At 37.8% G+C, this 22,155-nt stretch overlaps 2 protein-coding genes across 18 annotated transcripts in view; both read left to right on the top strand.

The window, feature by feature from the left end:
- NMNAT3 (nicotinamide nucleotide adenylyltransferase 3) overlaps window positions 1–2,228 on the top strand; it is a 31,643-nt gene extending 29,415 nt beyond the window's left edge. For 12 of the 15 annotated variants that reach the window (XR_013955224.1, XR_013955225.1, XR_013955226.1 and 9 more), the window contains exon 8: window positions 58–2,209. The gene's annotated coding sequence lies outside the window, so the exon portion shown is untranslated. Of the gene's footprint in view, window positions 1–57 lie in introns of all 15 variants that reach the window. The other 3 variants (XR_013955222.1, XR_013955223.1, XR_013955236.1) reach the window with 2 other exon arrangements.
- On the top strand, window positions 1,369–21,284 carry RBP1 (retinol binding protein 1). 3 transcript variants are annotated; one of them, XR_013955237.1, is made up of 5 exons: window positions 1,369–1,507; window positions 2,117–2,295; window positions 12,491–12,631; window positions 17,663–17,764; window positions 21,023–21,057. XR_013955237.1 is itself a non-coding variant. In XM_080605246.1 (4 exons), exons 1-4 carry the CDS (start codon window positions 1,435–1,437, stop codon window positions 21,074–21,076), a joined length of 408 nt encoding a protein of 135 aa, XP_080461372.1. In that variant the 5' UTR covers window positions 1,369–1,434; the 3' UTR covers window positions 21,077–21,284. The 3 variants fall into 3 exon arrangements, 2 of the variants coding, with proteins under 2 accessions (XP_080461372.1, XP_080461373.1); XM_080605246.1 differs by lacking the exon at window positions 12,491–12,631 and having other exon boundaries at window positions 21,023–21,284; XM_080605247.1 differs by lacking the exons at window positions 12,491–12,631; window positions 21,023–21,057 and adding an exon at window positions 18,239–21,013.
- The last annotated feature ends 871 nt before the right edge of the window (window positions 21,285–22,155 follow it).

The raw sequence follows: 22,155 nt of genomic DNA, 5'->3' as shown, positions 1-22,155 counted from the left end.
AGCTTGACAAATCTATTCTTTTGTATGTTGATTGCCTATTTTTCCGATCCAATCTAGCTCGCTTTTAGCAGAAGACACCTTCAAAGAATATCAGGGGGATAGCTATTCTGTGAGCAACAACCAGCATGTGAAGGTTGCTATAAAAGCACTGCAGTATCTTTGATTTTCCTATACTCAAGGAAGAGGAAGGAAAACAGCCAAAAACCTGACTTGAGGCCTCAGAAAGGTGTAGTTCCTTTTTTACTTGTTAAACAGGTCTGCATAAAACCATGGTGTAGAAGAAGACTCACTACTACAACGGACTTGGTGTTGAAAACTAGCTACTGGCTTGTCTGAAAGCAAATTACTGTTATGTCTTCTCACTGAATGATTGCTAACATTTGACACTTTCTGTAGTGTCACTAAAATGCAAATTATTTTTTGACATAAAAGCACACGTTTGACTCAGAAGGTTCCTGCTCTACAAATTACTAAAACGTAGGAGAGTTATTCCTTTGCACTGCCGGAATCAGGGTGTGGAACTGCAAGGACCTTTGGTCTAGTGCATTAGAACTGGTTGGATGTTATCCCTTTGAAATAAAGAACTCCGCTCACATAGTATAGCGCTGTACTGGGTGAGGGTGGAAACGTGGGCATACACAACTTACACAACATATACAACAGTAACATTAGGGAACTAAATGTGACTGAAAAAGGCAAATGAGAAGTGAATCTGTGTGTTCGTTCCAACGTTGTTTAAATTAACTGAGAGCATGCATTGTGTTGTGATGCAGCATTTATTACGAACGGCGTTAACCACTGCTTCTTAATGCAAGATTCCACCTAACTGGCCTGTTCTGAGCCCTCAGCTGGTCCTACATCTTCCACAGGTAGAATTAAGGAGCTTGTGGTACAAGTTAACGCCAGATACAAATTGCTTTCACTGAAAGGGTCTTATGATTGTTTTCCAAATAGAAGGTGACATAAAATAGCTGGAACATAATCAAGCAAGTAGGATGTGCCTCAAAAAAAAATTAAAAAAAAAAAAATACACAGGTGCATACCCTCTGTGGGTTTAAGTAATAACTTAAACTAAAGCCACTTAAAAGATCTTATTTTTGAGTAGCTTGAAAAATGAAGAGTTAATACGGTTAAAATGGATCTCCAGATAATCAGTGGCCTTACAGAAGCTATAGGGAAGATGAATGTTTCATTCTGTTTAAATCAAGTTATCATGGTGTCATTAGAAATCTCAGAGGTTCAGCCTTGTGGAAGGATTTAAAGGCAACACTTCAACAATAATCGGATTAGAAGGACTTGCATAGCTACATGGTCTAAAAAACAGATAAAAGAAGCCAGAGTTGAAACTTGCGACAAAGAAAGGCATTGAGCTGTGAGGTGCAGAATCAACACACTGTTCTGAGACTTTGATTTCGACAATTACCCAAAATAGGGATGCCTGCAGATTTCAATGGTTATTGGAAAATGATCAGCAATGACAATTTTGAGGAGTATCTGAAAGCACTGGGTAAGCTTCCTTTCATGTTTCTTTGATAAGTAATCAATAAATGCTACCCGTCTTAGTCTTGACGTGAACCTGTTTTTCCTTGTACAGTCATAAATCATTTTTGTGAGAAATAATTTTTTCAGGAATATGCTGTAAGAATTGCTCTATGCAAAATTGTCTTAAGCAATCTCTACTTTTTTAACATCTTGACGATTAATTTTACAGTGATTAAACTACATAGCTGAAAGAGGTAAGTGGCAGATTTCAAACTTCAAACCCAACCATAACTTTAAAGTTTTATGTGTGCTACAGAGGCAATAACGTACTTGATGCAATTCTGTGTGTTTACATTTGATGAAATATGCAAAATGCTAATAGTTCTGTAGAAATACTGATACCCTTAGTAACTGTGAAATGCAAGTGGTGTTTTTTAGGGTTCCACACAACCAGCAAATCAAGACAAACTTATTTAAGTTAAAAGAATTAGGCTATGGATTTTTCCTTTTAAGCAAGCTGACCTGAAAGATCTGGACACTTATTTATCCATGTTCATTTTAGTCCTCCCAAGAGCTACAAGCCAGCTTTTGTGGTAGACTTTTCTGGATTAAAATAACTCTTTTTCTTTTTCAGATGTAAATGTTGCTGTAAGAAAAATAGCAAACTTGCTAAAACCTGACAAAGAAATCCTTCAGAATGGGGATCATATGATCATTAAAACGCTAAGCACTTTTAGAAACTACATCATGGAATTTGATGTAGGGAAGGAGTTTGAGGAGGATTTAGCTGGGGTGGATGATCGCAAATGCATGGTAAGCATTAGAACTGTAACAACTGACTATTAAGACTATTAATAATCCAAGGTCTTGCACAGACAACATCTGTAAGTCATTTTATGTTGCTGTTCCTAAAATTATTCCTGTGAGTTTTTTCAATGAATTAATAGTAATTTCAATTAAATGTTACTCAATTAGGCGGGGATATCTGTTGGACAGAAAGATGTTTACATTTGAGTTTTCAGAATCCCTTGATGGACTAATGTTTTACAGTACAAGAACAACTGCAGGTCTAGGTGCTCTTCCCCATGTGCAACAATGGCCAAGTGTTTAGAAACCTGCTGCTTTTCTTATTCTTGTTTTTGTGCTCCTTCCTTCCTGTGTGTATTTGGTAGAGCAGATGCATTAATTAGCCTTCTGGAACAAGTCTTTGTAGTCAATAAGCAAACACCAAGAACTGCCTTACGAGCTCTTTTTGCTTGCCAGAAAGACAGTGTTTTCTAACTTATGACTGATAAATACCAATTAACAGAGAAAACTTGAGGATACAAAGTTCTTTAGGTGAATATGACTGGACATTTTCTTTCCTGTTAGTTCAAGAGCATGATGCCTGCAATAACCCACAATGAAGAAGTTGATAAGCAAAAGAAAATTATTTCAGGAGAGACTTATAGAGGAGTAATTATATAAAATGGAATTAATAGGTTTCCATTTGTAGATAGATACTGCCATTTACAAAGTACTGTTCTCTAATATTAGGGTATATAAATTTACTTTTGCTCTGGTAATAGTAATACAGGAAATGAAGGATCCTGAAGACCAGGAAAAAAAACACTAATCAGCAAGCAAGGACCTCAGCTAATCGCTCTTATCTCCTTGTTAGAGAAGGTAGAAACATGATAGAGTACAGAATACAAAAGTCACAAAAGGGAGAATCAGAGTATATTTTTGTAAAGGAAAGTGGCCTAATGTCATAATGCATGTTTGATTACTGGAAAGTTCTTCGCCAGGGTGATGAGGTCCAGATCCACCAATTATGAGCCTAAGGAAAGATTTAAGTGGCTAAAGTACTGTCAAAGTACTTTAGTACAAAAAGTGCAAAGTACAAAATGTTCAAGTCCTCTACTCGAGTGCTAAAAATGTCTGAGTCCCCAGTGTTTACTTCAGCAAGCTGCTGGCTTGCGTGTGTACAGAACTGTCTCCAGCTAAGCATTATCTATACTTAAATACTATTGAACTCTAGACTAAAACATCCTCTACTTGGCAGAATGAAGTAATTGTACTAGCATATACCTGCAATGAGTTCTCACAAACAGTGTCAGACAACTGGTGCGCTGAAAAAGCTGAATCAGAAGACATGAAAATGTGGCCCTTGAGCAGCCATGCTTTTGAAATGCTGAACAAATGTAGCACAACTTCCGGTTCACTGAAAAATACCCTAAACACTTCAATATTTGTAACAGGTCAATATTCTCTACCCTGTTTTGCTAATTGAGTGATGGGGAAGAATTCAAAGTGTTGAATCAGAAAGAAGAAAATAGAGACTATTCTAGTCACTACAGCAGGTATTACATTTGGAGTGGAACCTAGATCACCCTGCTTCCAAGTGTTGCTTAAACAATTTGTCTATTGATTAGTGCAAAATCACTCAGCCTTGGAAAGAGGAGGTAGCAGCACCTTCTTGCCTTTTCCAAAAAAAAAAAAAAAAAGAAAAACCAAGGTGTGGTCTCGCTAACCCTCTTCGTTTCTTTATTAAGAATAATGTAGACATATAACTTCACTAAAGCTTCCAGAAGTCTTCAGTATCTCTTTATGACCTCCCACAACATAAGCAGATACCAACTGCAGCCCTAAAACTAAGGTCACTCTTAGTGACTGTTGCCTCGTAGCAATGTATCATACTTTATAGTTCAATTTTCTGGCTAAAGATTTATTTTCTTGATGAAACCACAGCGTTTCCAAAGGAAAACAGTACAAGAAGCTGTTTTTGGGAAGCCACTTCAGTCCAAATCTGATAATGGTAATGTCAGGCAAGGTTTGCAGTTTTAAGTAATGAAATAACTCCGATGGGCTGGAAGCCTTGTTAAGGAAGGGTCATGGAGGTGATGCAAGAGATACTGGAACGCTCCCTGACTGGTGTTATGAGGAAAGCCACCATAAAAGCGAAGGTTGAATGTGATTCTTAATGTTTCATTTCTTCATCTGTAGCTTGTGAAACTGCACACCATAAATGGCTTAATCATTAATACTCAATTTGTCTAATGGGAGAGATTATGAATCATTTATTTTTATCTGTATTATGAACTGAGCAGACCACTGGGCAAGTTCTCTCCTCGCTATCCTGCTGTTCTTTCAAGAAGCTCAACGCATTAGAAGTACAAAGTAACATGGATAAGACAAATTACACATTAAACATTAGTTTTATAAAGCAGAGCAATCATCATGAGACTAGTAAAAATAAACTTAGAATTCATTCATGGATTGTGTTTCTTTTAATGAAGAATATATTTTAAGAGTCATCTAACTAGAGTTAACATCAGTAAAAATAATATTAGCACAGTGAACAGGTTGGATCTTCACTGAAACTTTGTTCACCTTTCAGTTGTAAAATACATCTTTGAGTCTGTCAGGGTACAGTATAATTACAATAATTCCACATCAATAGACTATGATGAGTAAAGGCTAAAAAGTTTTGCTGATTCTAATTTTAGAAGAAAGTTGAAGTTATAACAATAGGGTTTAATACTCCTGTGATGGTATAGGATTCCTCCTTGATTTCACTTTGCATTATTTTTTTTCCTTATTATAGTTGGTCACTGCTGGAAACTTCTGAACTTGAACAGCGAGTTAATTCAGCTGGATAAACCTTAGCAGATTCAGTTGTTTTATTTTGTTTTTACCTTTAACCGTCGCTTTTTTCTGACACGCATTTTTAGGTGATTCCATTTTCTTAAGGAATATAGATAACATCAGTTGGTAATACCAGCTCCTTTACAGTTTTATTTCTCTTGGGAAGTGAAAACTTTCTTCTTTAGAACTTGGATTTTCTCTGTTTTGTAAAACCAAAGATTGGGATAGTTGACCGTACAGGAGAGAGCACTGATGACAGCGCAAGGTGCTGCCAAAATATTCCATGTGTTCCAAGCACTACTGAAACTGTGTATGGGGCATGCTGCAGCACAGCCTTGTCTCTTAGGAAATGCAGACAAGACATATCGCTCCTTATGCTATCATGCTTCTCCCAGAGTTTTTCCCTAGAGATTTATCTCCTAGGTAGAAGTTAGAGTTTCTCTGTTTGGCACTTCCATGAGAGATGTGTTTCTGCAAGTTTAATCGTTATACTTAAGGGTTGTTAAAACTTTTGACAGTTTGAACTACAAAGATAAAATGGAAGTTTGCTTACTCAGGAGCATCTTCTATTCTTTGCAGACATTACAAGGTGCAAATTACAAAGTGTAGAAAGAAGGCCAGAACACTAATATTGTATCACATTATTTCTCGTATGATGTGATATTTGAATTGGACTGTGTGCTAAAGTTTCCACTACTTTGAAGAGTTTGGTTTTGGTTTTAATTGGTAACATACATCAGGTGTTAGTGTACAAAGACAGAAATGTGAAGTTTATATATAACTATGACTTAGGTATTGTCTGAACTGAGTATTTCACTGTGCTATCTTCATTCTCAGTGAATCTCCAGCCCCATCGTGAAATTTCCTCATTTTAAAGATAAATTCCATAGTCTCTAGTTATGATTAATTTAGCAGGCATCTTAGCTATTACACTAACCGTAAAACCTTGTTTCAAGCATGTGAATTTTACTGTGGAAAAATTTTGCTGTGCACCAAACAGGCAAGACCTTATTGAAACAATAATTAGTTGATAACTATCTCCAAAAGCGTGTCCCGTTCATCCTCAGATAATTTTACCTCCCTTTCTCACAGTCAGTAATAACAGTGAAGCCGAGGAGATACCTACAATGTAAAATATGTTAACAATAAATGCAAGAATGGGGAAGGATCTGACATGAAACAGAGAAGTTAACTTTTTTCCCCTTCGTAGCGTATTTGTTTGGCATGTCAGTCAAAAGTAGGGTGGGTGGGAGGATTTGGAATTCACTTAACAGATCTATCATACATGTTACCATGTGGAATAATTTCCTGAAAGTATATAGTCATTTAATGTTTAGACAGCCTCATAAGGGTTGTCCACAGGCATCTGACCAACCATTCTGTCAGTTGCATGTGCCATATCCTAGTGAAAAGTGTTACCTTGAGGCAGGGTCTTTGAGACTGATCATGGCTCTGTTTTAAATGATAAACATGCCTGATGTGAAACTGATTCCTGTCTAGTTTATATTCAGGGAAAACACAATAAAGTTTAGTTATTCTGGGTATAATTTGATTTATACTGCTGCAAGGTCAGAGTAAAGCCCTATTATAAAATTACATGGCTCATTAAACTTTTTTAACCGTTATTTAGGCAGGGTTCCCCTGTTCCACAAATGGAATTCACAGCTGTTAATCTAGTTTAGAATAGGTATTGGAATGATTACTTTGCTGTCAAAAAAGCAATCACCAGTGATACTTGGAATTTCAGTAGGGATCCTCAACAGGATGAGAAGACTCAAAATGAGTTGTCTTTCTAGTAAGATGCAAGATCAGCAGTGTATGTCTTTACTTGATCCCTCTGATTCAAATCCTTGGTTTCTTCACCTCTTCAAATGCTTTCATTTTCTTTCTAAAAATTACTTCAGTTTATTGATTTGGGTTTGTGTTTTCTCATATAACTATATTGGAAAAAGCATTGTTCTAGAATGATTATTGATGGGAGATGTGTTTATGTGATTGCCTGTATTTATGTGTATATATATACTATTTTTCACTCAAATCTACTGCTCCCTCTATCTGCAGAAATGTAAATTCACCAGTTGCTTATTGAAGTAATCTCTGACTTCTTTTGATTTTAATTCAAAGGAAGTAGTCTTCATGTAGTTTTGTGTTGATACTCCTGACCTTTTACAAACTACTGTCTCCAGGTGAGGAAGAATGGTTCTCCAGTCAACCAGAGAACAAAGTTCCACTCTTGGATCTGTCTCTGGCTCTCTGAAACTCTGGTTCATTCGCTCCCTGTGCCTCAGTAATGAGGAGCTATTCCCCTTTTTTTTTTGTCTTGCTTGTTTTGTTGGTTTTGTGTTTTTTGTGTTGTTGTTTTTTTTTTTTTTCCCACATTACTTGACCTTTTGGCATTACCGCTTATTATCTGTAAGTAATATGTTCAGCACATTTGCACAATGATGTCAGATGAGATCTCTAGAACATTTTGTCATATGCATTAAGATATCATTAACTTCGAAGTCTGCAGTTCTGCATTCCTAATGAATACCTGAGACTAACCAACAATTTGAGGTAGTTACTCACAAAACCACAGCTAACGTTCTGAAAGTGTTGTAGGCAAGGAGGTTTTGGATGGGCATAGTATTTCAGCTTTGTGTGCATCCAGAAAAGTTCAGAGAATGATGAATGCAGTGTGTGCAATCACAAAGAATCAGGTGAAAACTTGAGAACCCAACTTATCAAATTGGATTTTGAATGACAAACCACTAGTGTTATGTACAATTGCATCTTGCTAAATTTACAGAGGGTAATTCAATTATACACATCAAATTACACGGTGAATGTCTTAGAATTGATTCTGATCCTTGCACAAAGTGAATTGGATTTATTGTGTTCTTTTTTCTGATGTAGGATATAAGCAAGTCATCCTATTTTTGTATAGATTCTTACAATTTTATTTCAGTAAGAAAAAAGATTACCATTCTTAAGAAATAAAACTTGATGTACTATCCAGAATACTTATTCTACTCTTTCTCCCACATGTTGTCAACTGCGTAGCCTGGAGCCTGGCATATGTGTCCAGTCATTGCCTTCACTCATTGTTTTTATGAGCAAGAATTCAAAATAACATTTAGAACAACAGTGTTCAACATTTTAAGACCCTCTGCTACAGCAGCTTACTCTTTGATCTAGAAGTTGTCATTACAATTCTGTTTGCTAGCAATGGGGATGGTGACAATCACAGAAGCAAAACACTGCTTCTAGAAGTGTCACATTTTTTGACTACAGTGAACTTCAGTAAGCTTATCAGTCAGGTACAGAATGCCCGCATTATAACCAGCTTGTCTTTCAGTAATGATCTGAGCAAGTTCAGAATGGCACAGGCATATTTCAGAGTCCTATAGCTACAGGTACCCATTATGATACGTCATGCGCCAGCCCTTCAAAGAAATGAGAAATGTGTTGTATTGTGCTACCCTCCTTTTCCTATTAGCTAACTTCAGGAGTTCTGTTGCTGCTTGGCTTAAAGCAGGAAGGATTAAATGGGAGGTTATAGAATCATAGAATGTCCCGAGTTGGAAGGGACACATAAGGATCATCAAGTCCAACTCCTGGCACCGCACAGGTCTACCCAAAAGTTTAGACCATGTGACTAAGAGCACAGTCCAATCGCTTCTTAAATTCAGACAGGCTTGGTGCAGTGACTGCTTCACTGGGGAGCCTGTTCCAGTGTGCGACCACCCTCTTGGTGAAGAACCTCTTCCTGATGTCCAACCTAAACTTCCCCTGCCTCAGCTTAACACCGTTCCCATGGGTCCTATCACTGGTGTTTACAGAGAATAGGTCAGCGCCTGCCTCTCCACTCCCCCTCACGAGGAAGTTGTAGACTGTGATGAGGTCTCCCCTCAGCCTCCTCTTCTCCAGGCTGAACAGGCCCAGTGACCTCAGCCGCTCCTTGTATGTCTTCCCCTCTAGGCCCTTCACCATCTTTGTCACCCTCCTCTGGACACTCTCCAACAGTTTAATGTCCTTTTTGTACTGAGGTGCCCAGAACTGCACACGGTACTCGAGGCCGCACCAGCACAGAGCAGAGCGGGACAATCACTTCCCTCGCCCGACTAGCAATGCCGTGCTTGATGCACCCCAGGACACGGTTGGCCCTCCTGGCTGCCAGGGCACACTGCTGGCTCATATTCAACTTGCTGTCAACCACAACCCCCAGATCCCTCTCTGCAGGGCTGCTCTCCAGCATTTCATCGCCCAGTCTGTACGTATAGCCAGGGTTGCCCCCTCCCAGGTGCAGGACCTGGCACTTGCTTTTGTTAAACTTCATGTGGTTGGTGATCGCCCAGCTCTCCAATCTGTCCAGATCTCTGCAAGGCCTTTCCACCCTCAGTTGAGTCCACAACTCCTCCAAGTTTGGTGTCATCGGCAAATTTGCTCAAAACACCTTCTAGTCCTACATCCAAATCATTTATAAAAACATTGAGGAGGACTGGCCATAACATGGAGCCTTGAGGGACCCCACTAGTGACCATCCGCCAGCCAGATGTGGCCCCGTTTACCACAACCCTTTGAGCCCTGCCCGTCAGCCAATTGCTCACCCATCGCATGATGTTTTTGTTTAGCTGTATGCAGGACATTTTGTCCAGTAGGATCGTATGGGAAACCGTGTCAAGAGCTTTGCTGAAGTCCAAGAAGATCACATCAGCTGGTTTCCCTTGATCGACTAGGTGGGTGATCTTATCATAAAAAGAAATCAAATTTGTTAGGCAGGACCTATCCCTCATGAACCCATGTTGGCTGGGACCAATGACTGCATTGTCCCCCAGGTGCGCTTCAATAACTTCAAGGATCATCCTCTCAATAGTTTTACCAGGCACTGACGTGAGACTGACAGGCCTGTAGTTGCTAGGGTCTTCTTTCTTACCCTTCTTGAAAATTGGCACGTTTGCCAGCTTCCAGTCCAATGGGACCTTTCCAGATTCCCAAGATCGTTGAAAAATAATTGAGAGAGGTCCCACGATGATGTCAGCCAGCTCTTTAAGCACCCTGGGATGAATCCCATCCGGACCCATGGACTTGTATGGATCCAGGTGGAGCAGCAGTTCCCGCACACGTTCAGGGTCTGTTGGGAGTTTGTCATTCCCACCGTCATGGTCCTCCAGCTCAGGGCACCCTGGGTCCCGAAGCCCATCATCAGTGTTGAAGACAGAGGCGAAGAAGGCGTTAAATGTCTCTGCTTTACCTATGTCATTGTCTGTGAGGAGACCCTCCCTATCTAGTAGCAGACCTATGTTTTCTTTGGTTCTCCTTTTTCCGTTCACATATGTAAAAAACCCTTTTTTATTGTCTCCCACAGACATGGCCAGCTTCAACTCTAGTTGGGCTTTGGCCACACGAATTTTCTCCCTACAAACACAAACAGCATCCCTGTATTCCTTCCTCGTCGCCTGACCCTTCTTCCAGCAGCCGTACACTTTCTTTTTTCGCCTAAGCTCCAGCAGAAGTTCTCTGGTCAGCCAGGCCGGCCTTCTGCCCCGCCTGCCTGACTTCCGATATTTTGGAATCGCCTGATCTTGTGCTTTTAGGAGGCAGTGCTTAAAGATTGACCAGCACTGATGGACGCCAATGCCTTCAAAAGCAGTTTCCCAGGGGACCTTGCTGACTAGTTCCCTGAGCAGCCTGAAGTCTGCTTTCCCCATATGCAGGGCTGAAGTTTTGGTGGCAGTTTTCCTTCTGTCACCATAAATTCTAAACTCAACTACTTCATGGTCACTATGACCGAGATGGCCGCCAATTGCCACGTCTCCCACAAGACCCTCTCTGTTCTCCAGCAACATATCTAGGAGTGCACCTTTCCGAGTTGGCTCCCTTAGCACCTGCACCAAGAAGTTATCATTAAGTTATAAGGTTAGATTTATAGGTGCTTCTACAGGGTTGAACTGAAGTTGTTATGGTAAGGAATGATCAGTAGTCTTTACCATCCTCCCTAGCTAAAGGATAGCTAAATACGTATAGCCTTTGTCCAACAACAGTATCTTGAGATGATGTGCAGGAATCCTACCACTAATTTTTCTGTTGGTGAATGTTTGCTAGATAGTTTCATATAGAAGAGACATAATTAGTCCACAGATTTTCTGTTTAGAGACTTGGCCCTTTGGGAAACACCACATTGAACCCTTATTTCTGTTGGATCTTTTAAAACTATGATAATTTTATGTCTCTATTTTCAATACTACTAGAATAACTTCTGTTAAATTTTGAAAAGAGTCTGGAATGCGTGGAATGGTTATGAACAGAATAAGCAATCAGTAAGTTTCTTTCAATAGAATAAATGATCATGGCTAATGAGAAATGCTTCTGTAGTTTGTATATGATTTTTTTCAGATGGCAGTGCTGCTTTTTTAGCTGTTTATCTGTATCATCCTAAGCTGTTTTTATGTTAACAAGAAAATTGGATGCCTTCTTAATATTATTAAAATAAGTTATGAGAAGTAGTGAGATGTAGGCCATTTATATTTCTGAATCAAATTTTAAGATCTCATAGATTTTCAAAGGATTTATACTTTACAACCAATTGACCATGTAAATTGATAATGTCTTGTGAAAATAAGCAGTATTTCCATTTGAGTTCTTAACTATGATAGTGACCTCATAGGAAGCCACTTATTTTTTCCAGTATAGTGCCGCCTTGTTCTCAGATATGGTATCTCAGAGCCCGAACACTGTCAAGAATCAGGACAGTTTAAAAAAAAATAAAAAATAAAAAAATAAAACCACCAAACATATTACTGGGCCACTAGGAAAGATGAAGAGGCCTTTTCCTAATGGATTCCTAAGTGATTTCCTAACTGATTCTCATTTTTTCAGTGCCTGATACATCTCCATGACTGTATCTTCCAGGATTTTTCAGTCAACGTCTGTAGTGTGGTAGTTCACACGTTAACAGAGCTGTTATAGCACATGTAGGGAGCAAAGAAAGTATCTAATTTATGGAGACTTGCTTCAAAAGTTTGTGAAAACAATGGACAGCTGAAGTAAACATAAATTAGAAAGTCCACTTTGAAAAAGTAATTATAAGAAAATGGGGGACTTCTTTAAGTAGACTTACAAAGTAGACTGAATGTCTTTATGGTAAGTTTACATTTTCAGCTCTGGAATGTCTAAACTCTTCTGGGTAGATAATCTCGTTTAACTTGGGTTTCATTGAAAAATTACCTATATTTTTCATTCCCTCGTTTGATTTTCTACATGTTCCCAGTATTTCTGGATCCAACTTTTCTTAGAAATAAATTTATTTACCTAATTTCAATTGTGGAATTGGGAGATAAACAGAAAAATGAGTGTGAGATCAAGTATTTTTTTTTGCTTGAATCTGCTCTTTTCTCAATAGTTTAACAATCTGTCAACAACCTGCAGATACAGACTTGATGTGATAAAAGGAGTTACAGACTGGAGAGATGACAAACTCTGAACGTGTTTGTAGCCCTCCCGTTAGCAGTGTGCAGCATGCCTCCGACACAGAAAGTCACAGGTAGTGACTATGACCTTACTGAATGCACTTTCACCATTATATTTTATTGTTTATGTTACCAACATTATTTTATTCCATCAGCACTTCAGTTGATGAAAAATTCCCCCTGAAAACTACTTATCAGATGTTTTTATATCACTTTGATACTTAGTTCAGATGTAAATACTTTATCTTGAGCATCTAATAAATATCTAGTTGGATGCATAGCCATGTTTGACCAAAAATACTAGAATATTTTCTTTGGTGTTCCTTAAAAGCACAATACAGGACACAGCTTGAACTGGATTTTCCTGTGTCATCTGACCTAAACAATTACTTTTCATTGTTTGATCTTTCTAAAATCATAATTGCAGTTGTAAATGACTAGTTATTCTCATAAACTCAATTACTGGATTGAGAAGGAGCATGGCCTGTGTCATGCAGTTGTAGGGCACTGCGGTCATCTGCTGCACCATAATATAGAGACAGCACTGTGAAGAGTAGAAGAAAAATAGAACTTGTACAGCTGTGTTTCTCCTGAAGATAGAAAATCAATAACACATTTTTGATGAAGGGTGGTAGCTGCAATAGTTATTTGTAAATGCAGTGTGTCAAAAATCTATGTAGCATCAGCAAAAATATGCTCATGGACTACTTTAAAAAAATATTATAGTTCATTCATCTGTAAAATGTATTAGGTATCTTCAGCTGTATAGCACACAACACCAAGTACATTAGGAACAGCTAACATGGGAATGAGAAACATTCTGCAGCGCCAGCATCAAATGTTCTTGCAATTAGACCTAACTGGGAAGTGCAGAATTTTCTGATAAATTAGTTTGTTTTATGAGTATTTCAGTAAATTACACGAGTCAATATCTCTGTCTGTGGGTCAATATGATTTACCACTAGAAACTGGAAGTAATATCTACTGTAATTCTGCAGGACTTCACTACTGTTACTGCAACTAGAGAAAATGCAAATACATACTGGATAGATTTGTTTTATTTTTTCTAAATATTTCACTTAATAAATCTACTTTGTCTCATAATTGAAAACAGTAATGAGAGTACTTTAATTTTCATTTATTCTACTTTTATTTCCAGGAATACAGTGTTGTTACGCACATATACTGAAATCTTCATAAATCACTAACAGATTAAATCACTAACAGAAGTATGTGAGGGGCCAGGTAATAAAAGGAAAATACCTAACTGCACAAAAATAGTGTAAGACCATATAAATCATATAATAAAACTAAAGAAAATTTAAATATTTACTGTATTCTCAGGCTTCAAAAATGATAATATAATTAGTGAATTCAGTGTAATTCTTTTTTTGTAAAGTAATCCGTCTCTACCTAGCGGTGCTCAGGCAGAAATACCATCAGTCTTTGGGACCACTGGTATGATATTGGCCTCTTCCCTCTCCTTCTTAACTACAATGTTTAATCCAGCAGAGCCTCAGATAATTGCCTTGGTTTGTCATCCTCAGCTCCCAGATAAGCTCCATTATTATACCTCAAGAGTATATAACCAAGTACATAATCCCAAAGAGGTGCAGTATTGTTGGTTAGAATTTTTGAGACAAGTTAAATTGAGGCAAGGCCCACTTTATCTCCTGTTAACTTTCCTTGTATTCCTTCAGTACTTTTTATCACACTGTCCACTAATCACATTAATCACCATTTTCTGTTGAAGTTGCCTACAGAATTACATCTATTTCACTTAGTGTGTATTCGTCTTAAGTTTAAGTTTGACGAGGCAGTAAGAGACTCAAGGACATACATAAGAAACCCTTGATCAACATTCTCCTTTAATTACTGCATGGTGCTAGTGTTCATATAGCTCAGTGAAATGATATACTGACTAATGACACATGATACATTTCTAACACTCTTTCACGCTGTCCATCTTTTGGAAATGCAAGGGAAAAGATCAGTCTGGAAGAATAAAGCTTTAAAAAAAATATCAGCACAGTACAGTTTTTCAAGGCAGATGTTATATCTAAGGGAATTCAAGCAGTGCCTGTTGGGAGATTATGATTGCCTACAGTATCTCCCCACCATTTTTTCTTCTCTTGAAGACGTTTGTTTTTTTTTCTTTCTGTTACCAATATACTGTGATTAGGTTAACATGAAAATGTAAGGGGTCTTTCTGGAGAAAGTGAAAAATGGTGAGGAAGACATAAATAGTTCATTTTCTCACTTAAGGTATGAAGCATTAGCAGTTATGAACCCAAAAGATAACCTGCGTTTTTGAAGCTACAGTATTTCTCCCAGTCAGTAGTCACTGAACAGATATTCTGTATACACAAGGAAAGGAGAGTGTATACACGAAATGGTAAACTCCAAATCATTGCTCTTACATACAATAAAAGGGCCAATATTTACCAAAATTTGTCCTACAATGGTATTTTTAGAATGTTGTTATTATGTTCTGACTCAAATATTTGGAAATGCTTTAAGGCAAGCTTTGCTGTATCTTGGCTGTTGGTAAAGAGTGGGCTATTAGCTGCACATATACCAGCTGTAGTAATTCCATCCTCTGTGTGTCTCTATAGAGATATTTGGAATTGAAGAACTTATTGTTCTCTTGGATTTGAGTTAAAAGGGGAACTTCTGTCTTTTGTATTATTCGGGTCTTTCATTATTTCAGATTTCAGAGTTTGACCTAAAGAAAGAGAAGATAAAAATGCTACTGATTAATCTTACTGTCATAAAATGGTTGTTTTTGCTAACAAAGAGAGAATGTTATGTTCTCTAGCAATACATTCTGTCCTTTATAACCTTCGTAGCGAAAGAGCCACATACAAAAATCAGAAACTGTATGGTTAACTCACATCCCTTCAGTATTTATATGCCTGAAAAGGAGGGCAGAGGATGACAACTGGGAATTCTGATAAAACAGCTTGGTTAACAGTCTGTGATATTTTACTCTTTGTGGCTGTCACCAAGTCACTAAAAGCGGTATCTAATCTTGATTGGAAAAACAAAATGCAAGAGAAAAAAAGTGTGTTGTTTCCTGAGATGAAACAATTTTTAAAACCCTTAGAGGCTGAAAAAGTTAACATTTCTTTGTGTTGCTACAAACGTTTCTCTATTGCCCCCAAGTGTACTAGGCTAGTGAAGTATTAGGACTAGTAACTTCCAGAGCTAACTTTGCATGTTAGTAGTGCTAATAAAGTTCTTATTTTATCATGGTATATTGCCTGTGAATTCACATATAAACCTATGAAATTAAATTTTACAGGTAATCTAATGACTCAGCTATGCTGAGCTAGTTCTCAAGGGATAGAAATAAGTACTGTTACTAAGCAAAGCTACACATACAACTGATTTATTCCACAGTATCCCTTTCATCTATAGGTCACTGGTAGAAGTAACCTTCACTTTCTGGTATAGTAATGATACTGAGAATTATCAGAAAGTCTTAGATGTTAACTAGTGTTATTTGTTACCGTCCACTTTCCAAATGGACATGCATAGAATCAAAACAGATGTGGAAGAGGATATAAACTATGACAATCACATTAACTCTCTTAAATACAGCTTCGCCACAATGTGTTGTCCCTTCCTGCATAAGCATTTTAAACATTAAAAGAAGATAGCATTTTTTTAAAATGTTATCTACTACTAGGTTTAAATACATTATTTTACAGGGGAGAGAGAACAACTTGCTAATGCATTCTACAAACGAGAGATTTTTAGCAAGGACAAATGAGTCTGTCTTTAAGAAACCCCATGTGGTGCAGACATACTGTATAGGAGTACTAATAATGCCTTTCTTATGATGATCTATGCTGGCACTCTTTCTAGTGATTCATTTTCCATGCTTGTTTAGTCTAAACCTTCCCATGGGTGGAACTGCTGGCTGTACTCATTTATAGATGGTGGCTCTCATGGTTATCATTTAAGAATTAATTGTTTGTGACATACACAAATTAAATAAATAGCATTGCACAGTTCTTAAATGCTGAACTTTTAATTCCCAGAATAACAGATGTAGACTGACTTCTCTTAAAAATCAAACAGGATATCTTCTCTCCATATTTGGCTACTTACACAGGTACTGGCCTGAAGACTTTCACAAGGTAGACAGTAATTCCGTAGTTAGTCCTCAGATTCACTTCACACAAGCTGATTTAAAAGCAGTGTGCTAATATTGATGCTCAACTATCCTAAGTTTTTGCAGCACCAAAACTTGCATTAAAAATTGCCACTGCTCTTGCCCTCACTTCTTAAAAAAATTTACAGAATATTGCTCTCTTTATTTTAAGGAGAGGTGAAATCAAATTGTTACTAAATACTAACCGCAGCAACAAGCTGAAGGATGCACCCTCATACATTTAAGTATTTTTATTAATCAATAACTCAGGGCAGCACAGGTGTTCACAAAAGTGCTGTGCTGAATCCTGCAACACCTTACTCTTACTCTGCCAAACCTGGCTCAAGTAGTTCTCCAGCTACTGTTAGGCAAAGCAGGATGATGGCAAAGTTATCAATTTACTGATACTTCCAAATCACTCTGCTCTATCACGGATGACAAATTAAGACATGGGGGAGAAATATATGTATATATACACACATATATAAAAAAATCAGTAAAAGCCTTTCTTGTACATCCCTATCTGCCAGTATGTGGGTATTATGTTCGGGTAGGGCAGCTGGACAATCCTTTATATGGTGGAAAGAAACTGAATCTCAGGTTTTTAGCTCCTCTTACAAATACAGCTGCACGTCCCTTTTGTTGTTGTGTTTGTTAGCAAGGAGAAAGGAGTGCACTTTCACGCAATGATTTTTATGTGTTTTTTTTTTTTTTCTTACAGTTAAAACAGTTTATCTCACCCTTCTGAGTTTTGACAGGCAGTTGGACAGCAATTTGCCATTTAAGCTCATATCTTTTGTAATTAACCTAATTATTGCAATGCTCTGCAATTATTCTTATGAAATTCATTAATCTTTTATTATAATGTAGAGTAGGTTTTCTTTAAGGAAACTAATCATAATATCAGGAAATGCTACAGCAACACTGAACATGCCTGTTTTGTTAGACCACAGTATCCTGGGAGGGAGATAAGCTTCTTTGTGTACAGAAAGGAGAAAAAGAAGATCGTGGCTGGACTCAGTGGATTGAAGGAGATGAAATGCACCTGGTAAGATCATGTAATAGGTTTCAAATGCCACCCTATTATTTATTCAAATGGCTAGGTGTAATGCAGCAAGCTGTGTGCTATATTATCTTGTCTTTCTTTGACATAATTAAGTGTTGTTGCTGCGTTTGACTTCTTTCTAAAGCAATCATTTCATTTGGCACCATTATTCTTTTATGTCCCTTGCAAAGATTGCCTCATTTCAATGCAGTACTCTTTCTGTGTTAACTGTCTGTCTGAACATAGCAGTTTGAAATGTTTACACTGAGGAAGACATTTATTGTACATTGTATGAAATACACACTATGGGAACTTGTGAAAGTACACATCCAACAGTAAGCCATAAGGGGGAAATATACCATTGTTCTTTTAAAATAATTACAGGCTAGACTGCAGTATAGCCTAGAGAACTAAAACAGCAATTAAGTTTTCTGAAATGTCACGTTCTCTCAGATCACCATTTCTATCTTTTCTAAGTTAACAGGATTTGAAAGAAGATGTCTATTCTTTTCTTACACAGCTCTTCATAGTATCTTCACTCTCTCATCAGTGTGGGTAAAATGAACTCTTCCTGCTGAGATAATAAAATCCAACTTCAATTTCATTCCACTGATCAGTACTATTAGCACACAGCATTTGAAATGAATGTTCTCTTTCAAATCAGTAATGGAGTTATAAATGAATCTGTGAAAGTTCCCAAAAGCCCTTATTACTACACACAAGTTTCAGGAATTAACTGGAAGACCCAGAAAACAGTTTGGAAAAGGAATGTATGTGATAGACCTTGCCATCTGATATAGTGCAGGTAAATAGGGAAGTTAGGGAAGTAACTTTATAGCTGCAGTCATGGTCTCAATGAAAGCAGAGGTGAACCAATGAAAAAGAGACTCCAGAATTTTCTGTGTATAGACATTCCCTCTATCTGCACACAAACAGGCTACAGTAGTTCCACACTGCCTCCCAAACTCACAACAGTTGGGGCTGTGACCCCAGGCAGCTGCCCTTTCAGGTTCTCTGCTGGCAAAGGGGTTGCAGTTAGCCACACACAGTCTGGCCTTGAAGCTCAATTTACTCCCTGCAGCACTCAGCTCACATGAAGCAATCGCACTAGTTGCTCTTAGATTTTTTTGGCCTCCGTTTTGGCAAATCCTGGTCCCTGTCCCTTGACAGCTCTGCACTCATTCTCTCTTCCCACTTGCTGCCCCCAACACCAATTTCTTTAGCCCAGATTTCTGTATCCTTACTCTGATTCATGCTCTAGCCATGCAACCTGGCCATGGACCTCTAGGCCAGACCACTTTCTATGCTTGAACCTGTCAGGGGTTTTACTTTAGAAGTCATACAATCAGATTCCATTGCTCACACATTGTTGTCTAGTGCCCTGAGGTACCCTGAGGTTACCTGACAGATCTGAGGCTGCTGCTTCAGAAGGGTGTGAAGAGTTCTGTCTCATACCTGCCAGCTTACATGGGCATCCCTGCACTAATTGGCACTTGTACAATTTACCATGATCTGTCTGTACACAGAAGTCAGTACAAAAGTTACTTCATGCAAAGGAAGTACCCAAGTATTTTAGAGACCAGTCCCCAATATTTCAACTTTATCACTTTTTATATTTCATGAACTTCAAAAATGTCCTCTTTATTCCTCTGAATTCTCATTAATGTAACTCCATTAAACATTCAGTAAAAGAGACCCATTTAGTATCTTATTTTTGACCAGCTAAGATTACTAGGTCCTGTACTCTTGAGAGTACTTTGGTACAACGGGCAGTTACCTCTAAAAAATTGATACTTCGATAGTTTTATGATCCTATTGAACTTTACACAATGAGCCAAGTGTTAATTTAATTCCTTCCACGCTTCTGTAGAAAGTAGTACCACATCCTTTAGTAGTTTATCACCTCCTATTTTCACCATTTCATGCTATGGTCTGTACTTTGTAGTTCTTTTTCCTCTTTAGATTCTGTTTTATGTGAGTGACTTATTTGACCATTCTCAATTTCCTTTTGAGTTTTATTGCCATTTTCTATTGTATTGATTGCTTCTGCTCTGTAGGTTTTTATCACTGTCAGCAGATCTCTTAGCACTTACAGCACACTCTTTCTTCTGGGTTACCTATATATAAAGTGAACAAAACAGGTCCCAACTAAAATCACTGTATCAGTCTGCTTGTTTCATCAGTTCACCATGAAGCGCCTTCTCTTGCTACAGGCTAGCAACATATGCCGATAAGGTTATTGATCCAGTGGAAGTTCTTCTTAATAAGTCATTTTATCAAAGTCCCCCATAAGAAAATGGGCATAACATTCCAGTTAACTTTGCTTCCCATTTCCTCAAAATATTCTGACAGCTTAATTAAAAGTCTTATCTTGAAATAGAAAGTACTACCCTACTTCTAGGTCATACATAATCTTTGTCTTTATGTCCCTTAGGAAGCCCCACCCATTTTCTAGCAAAACCAGTCAACACCTCCACAAATCCCCACAAAGACTGTGTGCAACTCTCAGGTCTAACTTCAACAGTTTCAGTAATAGAGAAGATTAAACTGCATCTTCAGCGAGGCTAGGGTGGACAACAGTTAGCCTCACAAATCAATGCCCAAGACATAAACATCAGTGTACCTGCTTATGTGCAAGTAACTATGACCCGATGATTAGCAAGTAGAGATTTTTTTAAAACCTGTTGTGGAACACAAAAGACGAGTGGACAGCATTAGGCATCCAGTATGGCCAAGTTCAGTCAAAACTCACTGCCGTGCTGGGATTTATAGACCTAGCTCAACTCTTACGTATACAATTACATGTCCTCTCCTAGCTATGACTGCCGTGTTGCTAGACTGGGCTTTCAGCTGTTTTCTGGTTTTGTAGGTTTGAACTACCAATCATCAACATACAGACTCAGAATTCGTTATTCAAATCCATCCCCAAATAACTTGTTCATGTGCCTAAAATACGGAACGCTCATTTCAAAGACCTAAGCAGTTGCACACACAAATAGTGAATAATGCACCAGGAACACATTTGGCCCTTTAAACTCTGGGATCCCAAAATAACTTATCTTATTCCACCTTTCTCCAGAAAGTAAACCCAAACCTGCTGGTTTCTTTTATGATTAAAAAATAGGCTAAAATATGTACAAGCTGTACAATCTAATTTGATAAGAAATTGCATACTCAAATTAAGCTGGACATACACGTGAATTTATAATGCATGTCCTATGTAAGAGTTGTATTTTTTTTTTAATTATTTTATCTTCCTAGGAAATAAGAGTGTGTGGAGTCAAGTGTAAGCAGGTCTTTAAGAAGGTACAGTGAGCCTACTGCTGATAGAGAAATGAAGAACAGTAGAATTTACAGACTTGCCACCAAATCTCCAAGCACAAGTAATGACCATCAATGACAAGAGAGTAAACACAGATGAAGATTACATTAGAACAGTATAGTTGGAATAAAATATTTTTAACAAACTATTTTAAAGAAGTAATTGAAAATAAAACCCATTAAAGTTACTGAACATTTTAAATGGATGTGCACTGTAATTCTTGACTACACCAAAATGGAGGCTGTTTGGTATACAAGATACTTGTGAGCACATGCTTTACTTACAATGGAAATCACCCTTCCATAGCTTTAGCAAGGGACCTTAAGGTAGTCTTGTTTTCAGGTAATGAATTGTAGGGAAGTGAAAGAACTGCAGTACGTGGCTTATGGGAGATCCTGATCTCACTGAAGTCAGTGAGAATTTTAGCATCTGCTCCATTGGAACAATACTTCACTGAAAGTATTCTACCAAAAATGAAGGTCTGATTTCCCAAATTAAGTAAAGATATGGATCAGCAGTCTAGAAAAATAGCACTTATAGAACCATGGCCAAGGGGCAATTGCTTTCTAAATGCTTTAGCCAATGTCTGCCCGTTCTTTTTTTTTTTTTTTTTAATTGATTAATTTATTTTTACATTCTGAAGAAACTAATAGTAAGATCACTGTTGGAAACTGTATAATTGTACACATGCCAAACAAAAGGTATGACTAGCATTGCTTTCTATGATATCATTTGTAGATTTTATTAGGACACATCATTGTGTTCATGTTCTTACACAGCATATAGCAGAGCATTGGCCTAGCAGTTTCTGCCACTGACTTAGTCACTATAAACATTCATAGTAATTTATAAACCAAAGTTGTATTTTCAGTCTGTCAATACACTGGATATACAGTTAGCACCACCACCTCGCATCACGTTCAAAAAAACTCAAGGATGCAGGATGCCTGATGGATCAGACCTTTAGCAGAAGGCACACTGTTACGAGTGTGTCCTAGAACAACTGTTATTAGACATTTTCAGAGACTTAATCAGTGGGGAAGTTGCTATGGCAGAGTCCAAGATGTTCTGA

Source organism: Anser brachyrhynchus, assembly GCF_964034855.1.
Source record: "Anser brachyrhynchus genome assembly, chromosome: 9".
Lineage (NCBI taxonomy): Eukaryota > Metazoa > Chordata > Aves > Anseriformes > Anatidae > Anser > Anser brachyrhynchus.
Note: the sequence above shows the minus strand (reverse complement) of the source record. Positions and strands in the feature narration are given on the sequence as shown.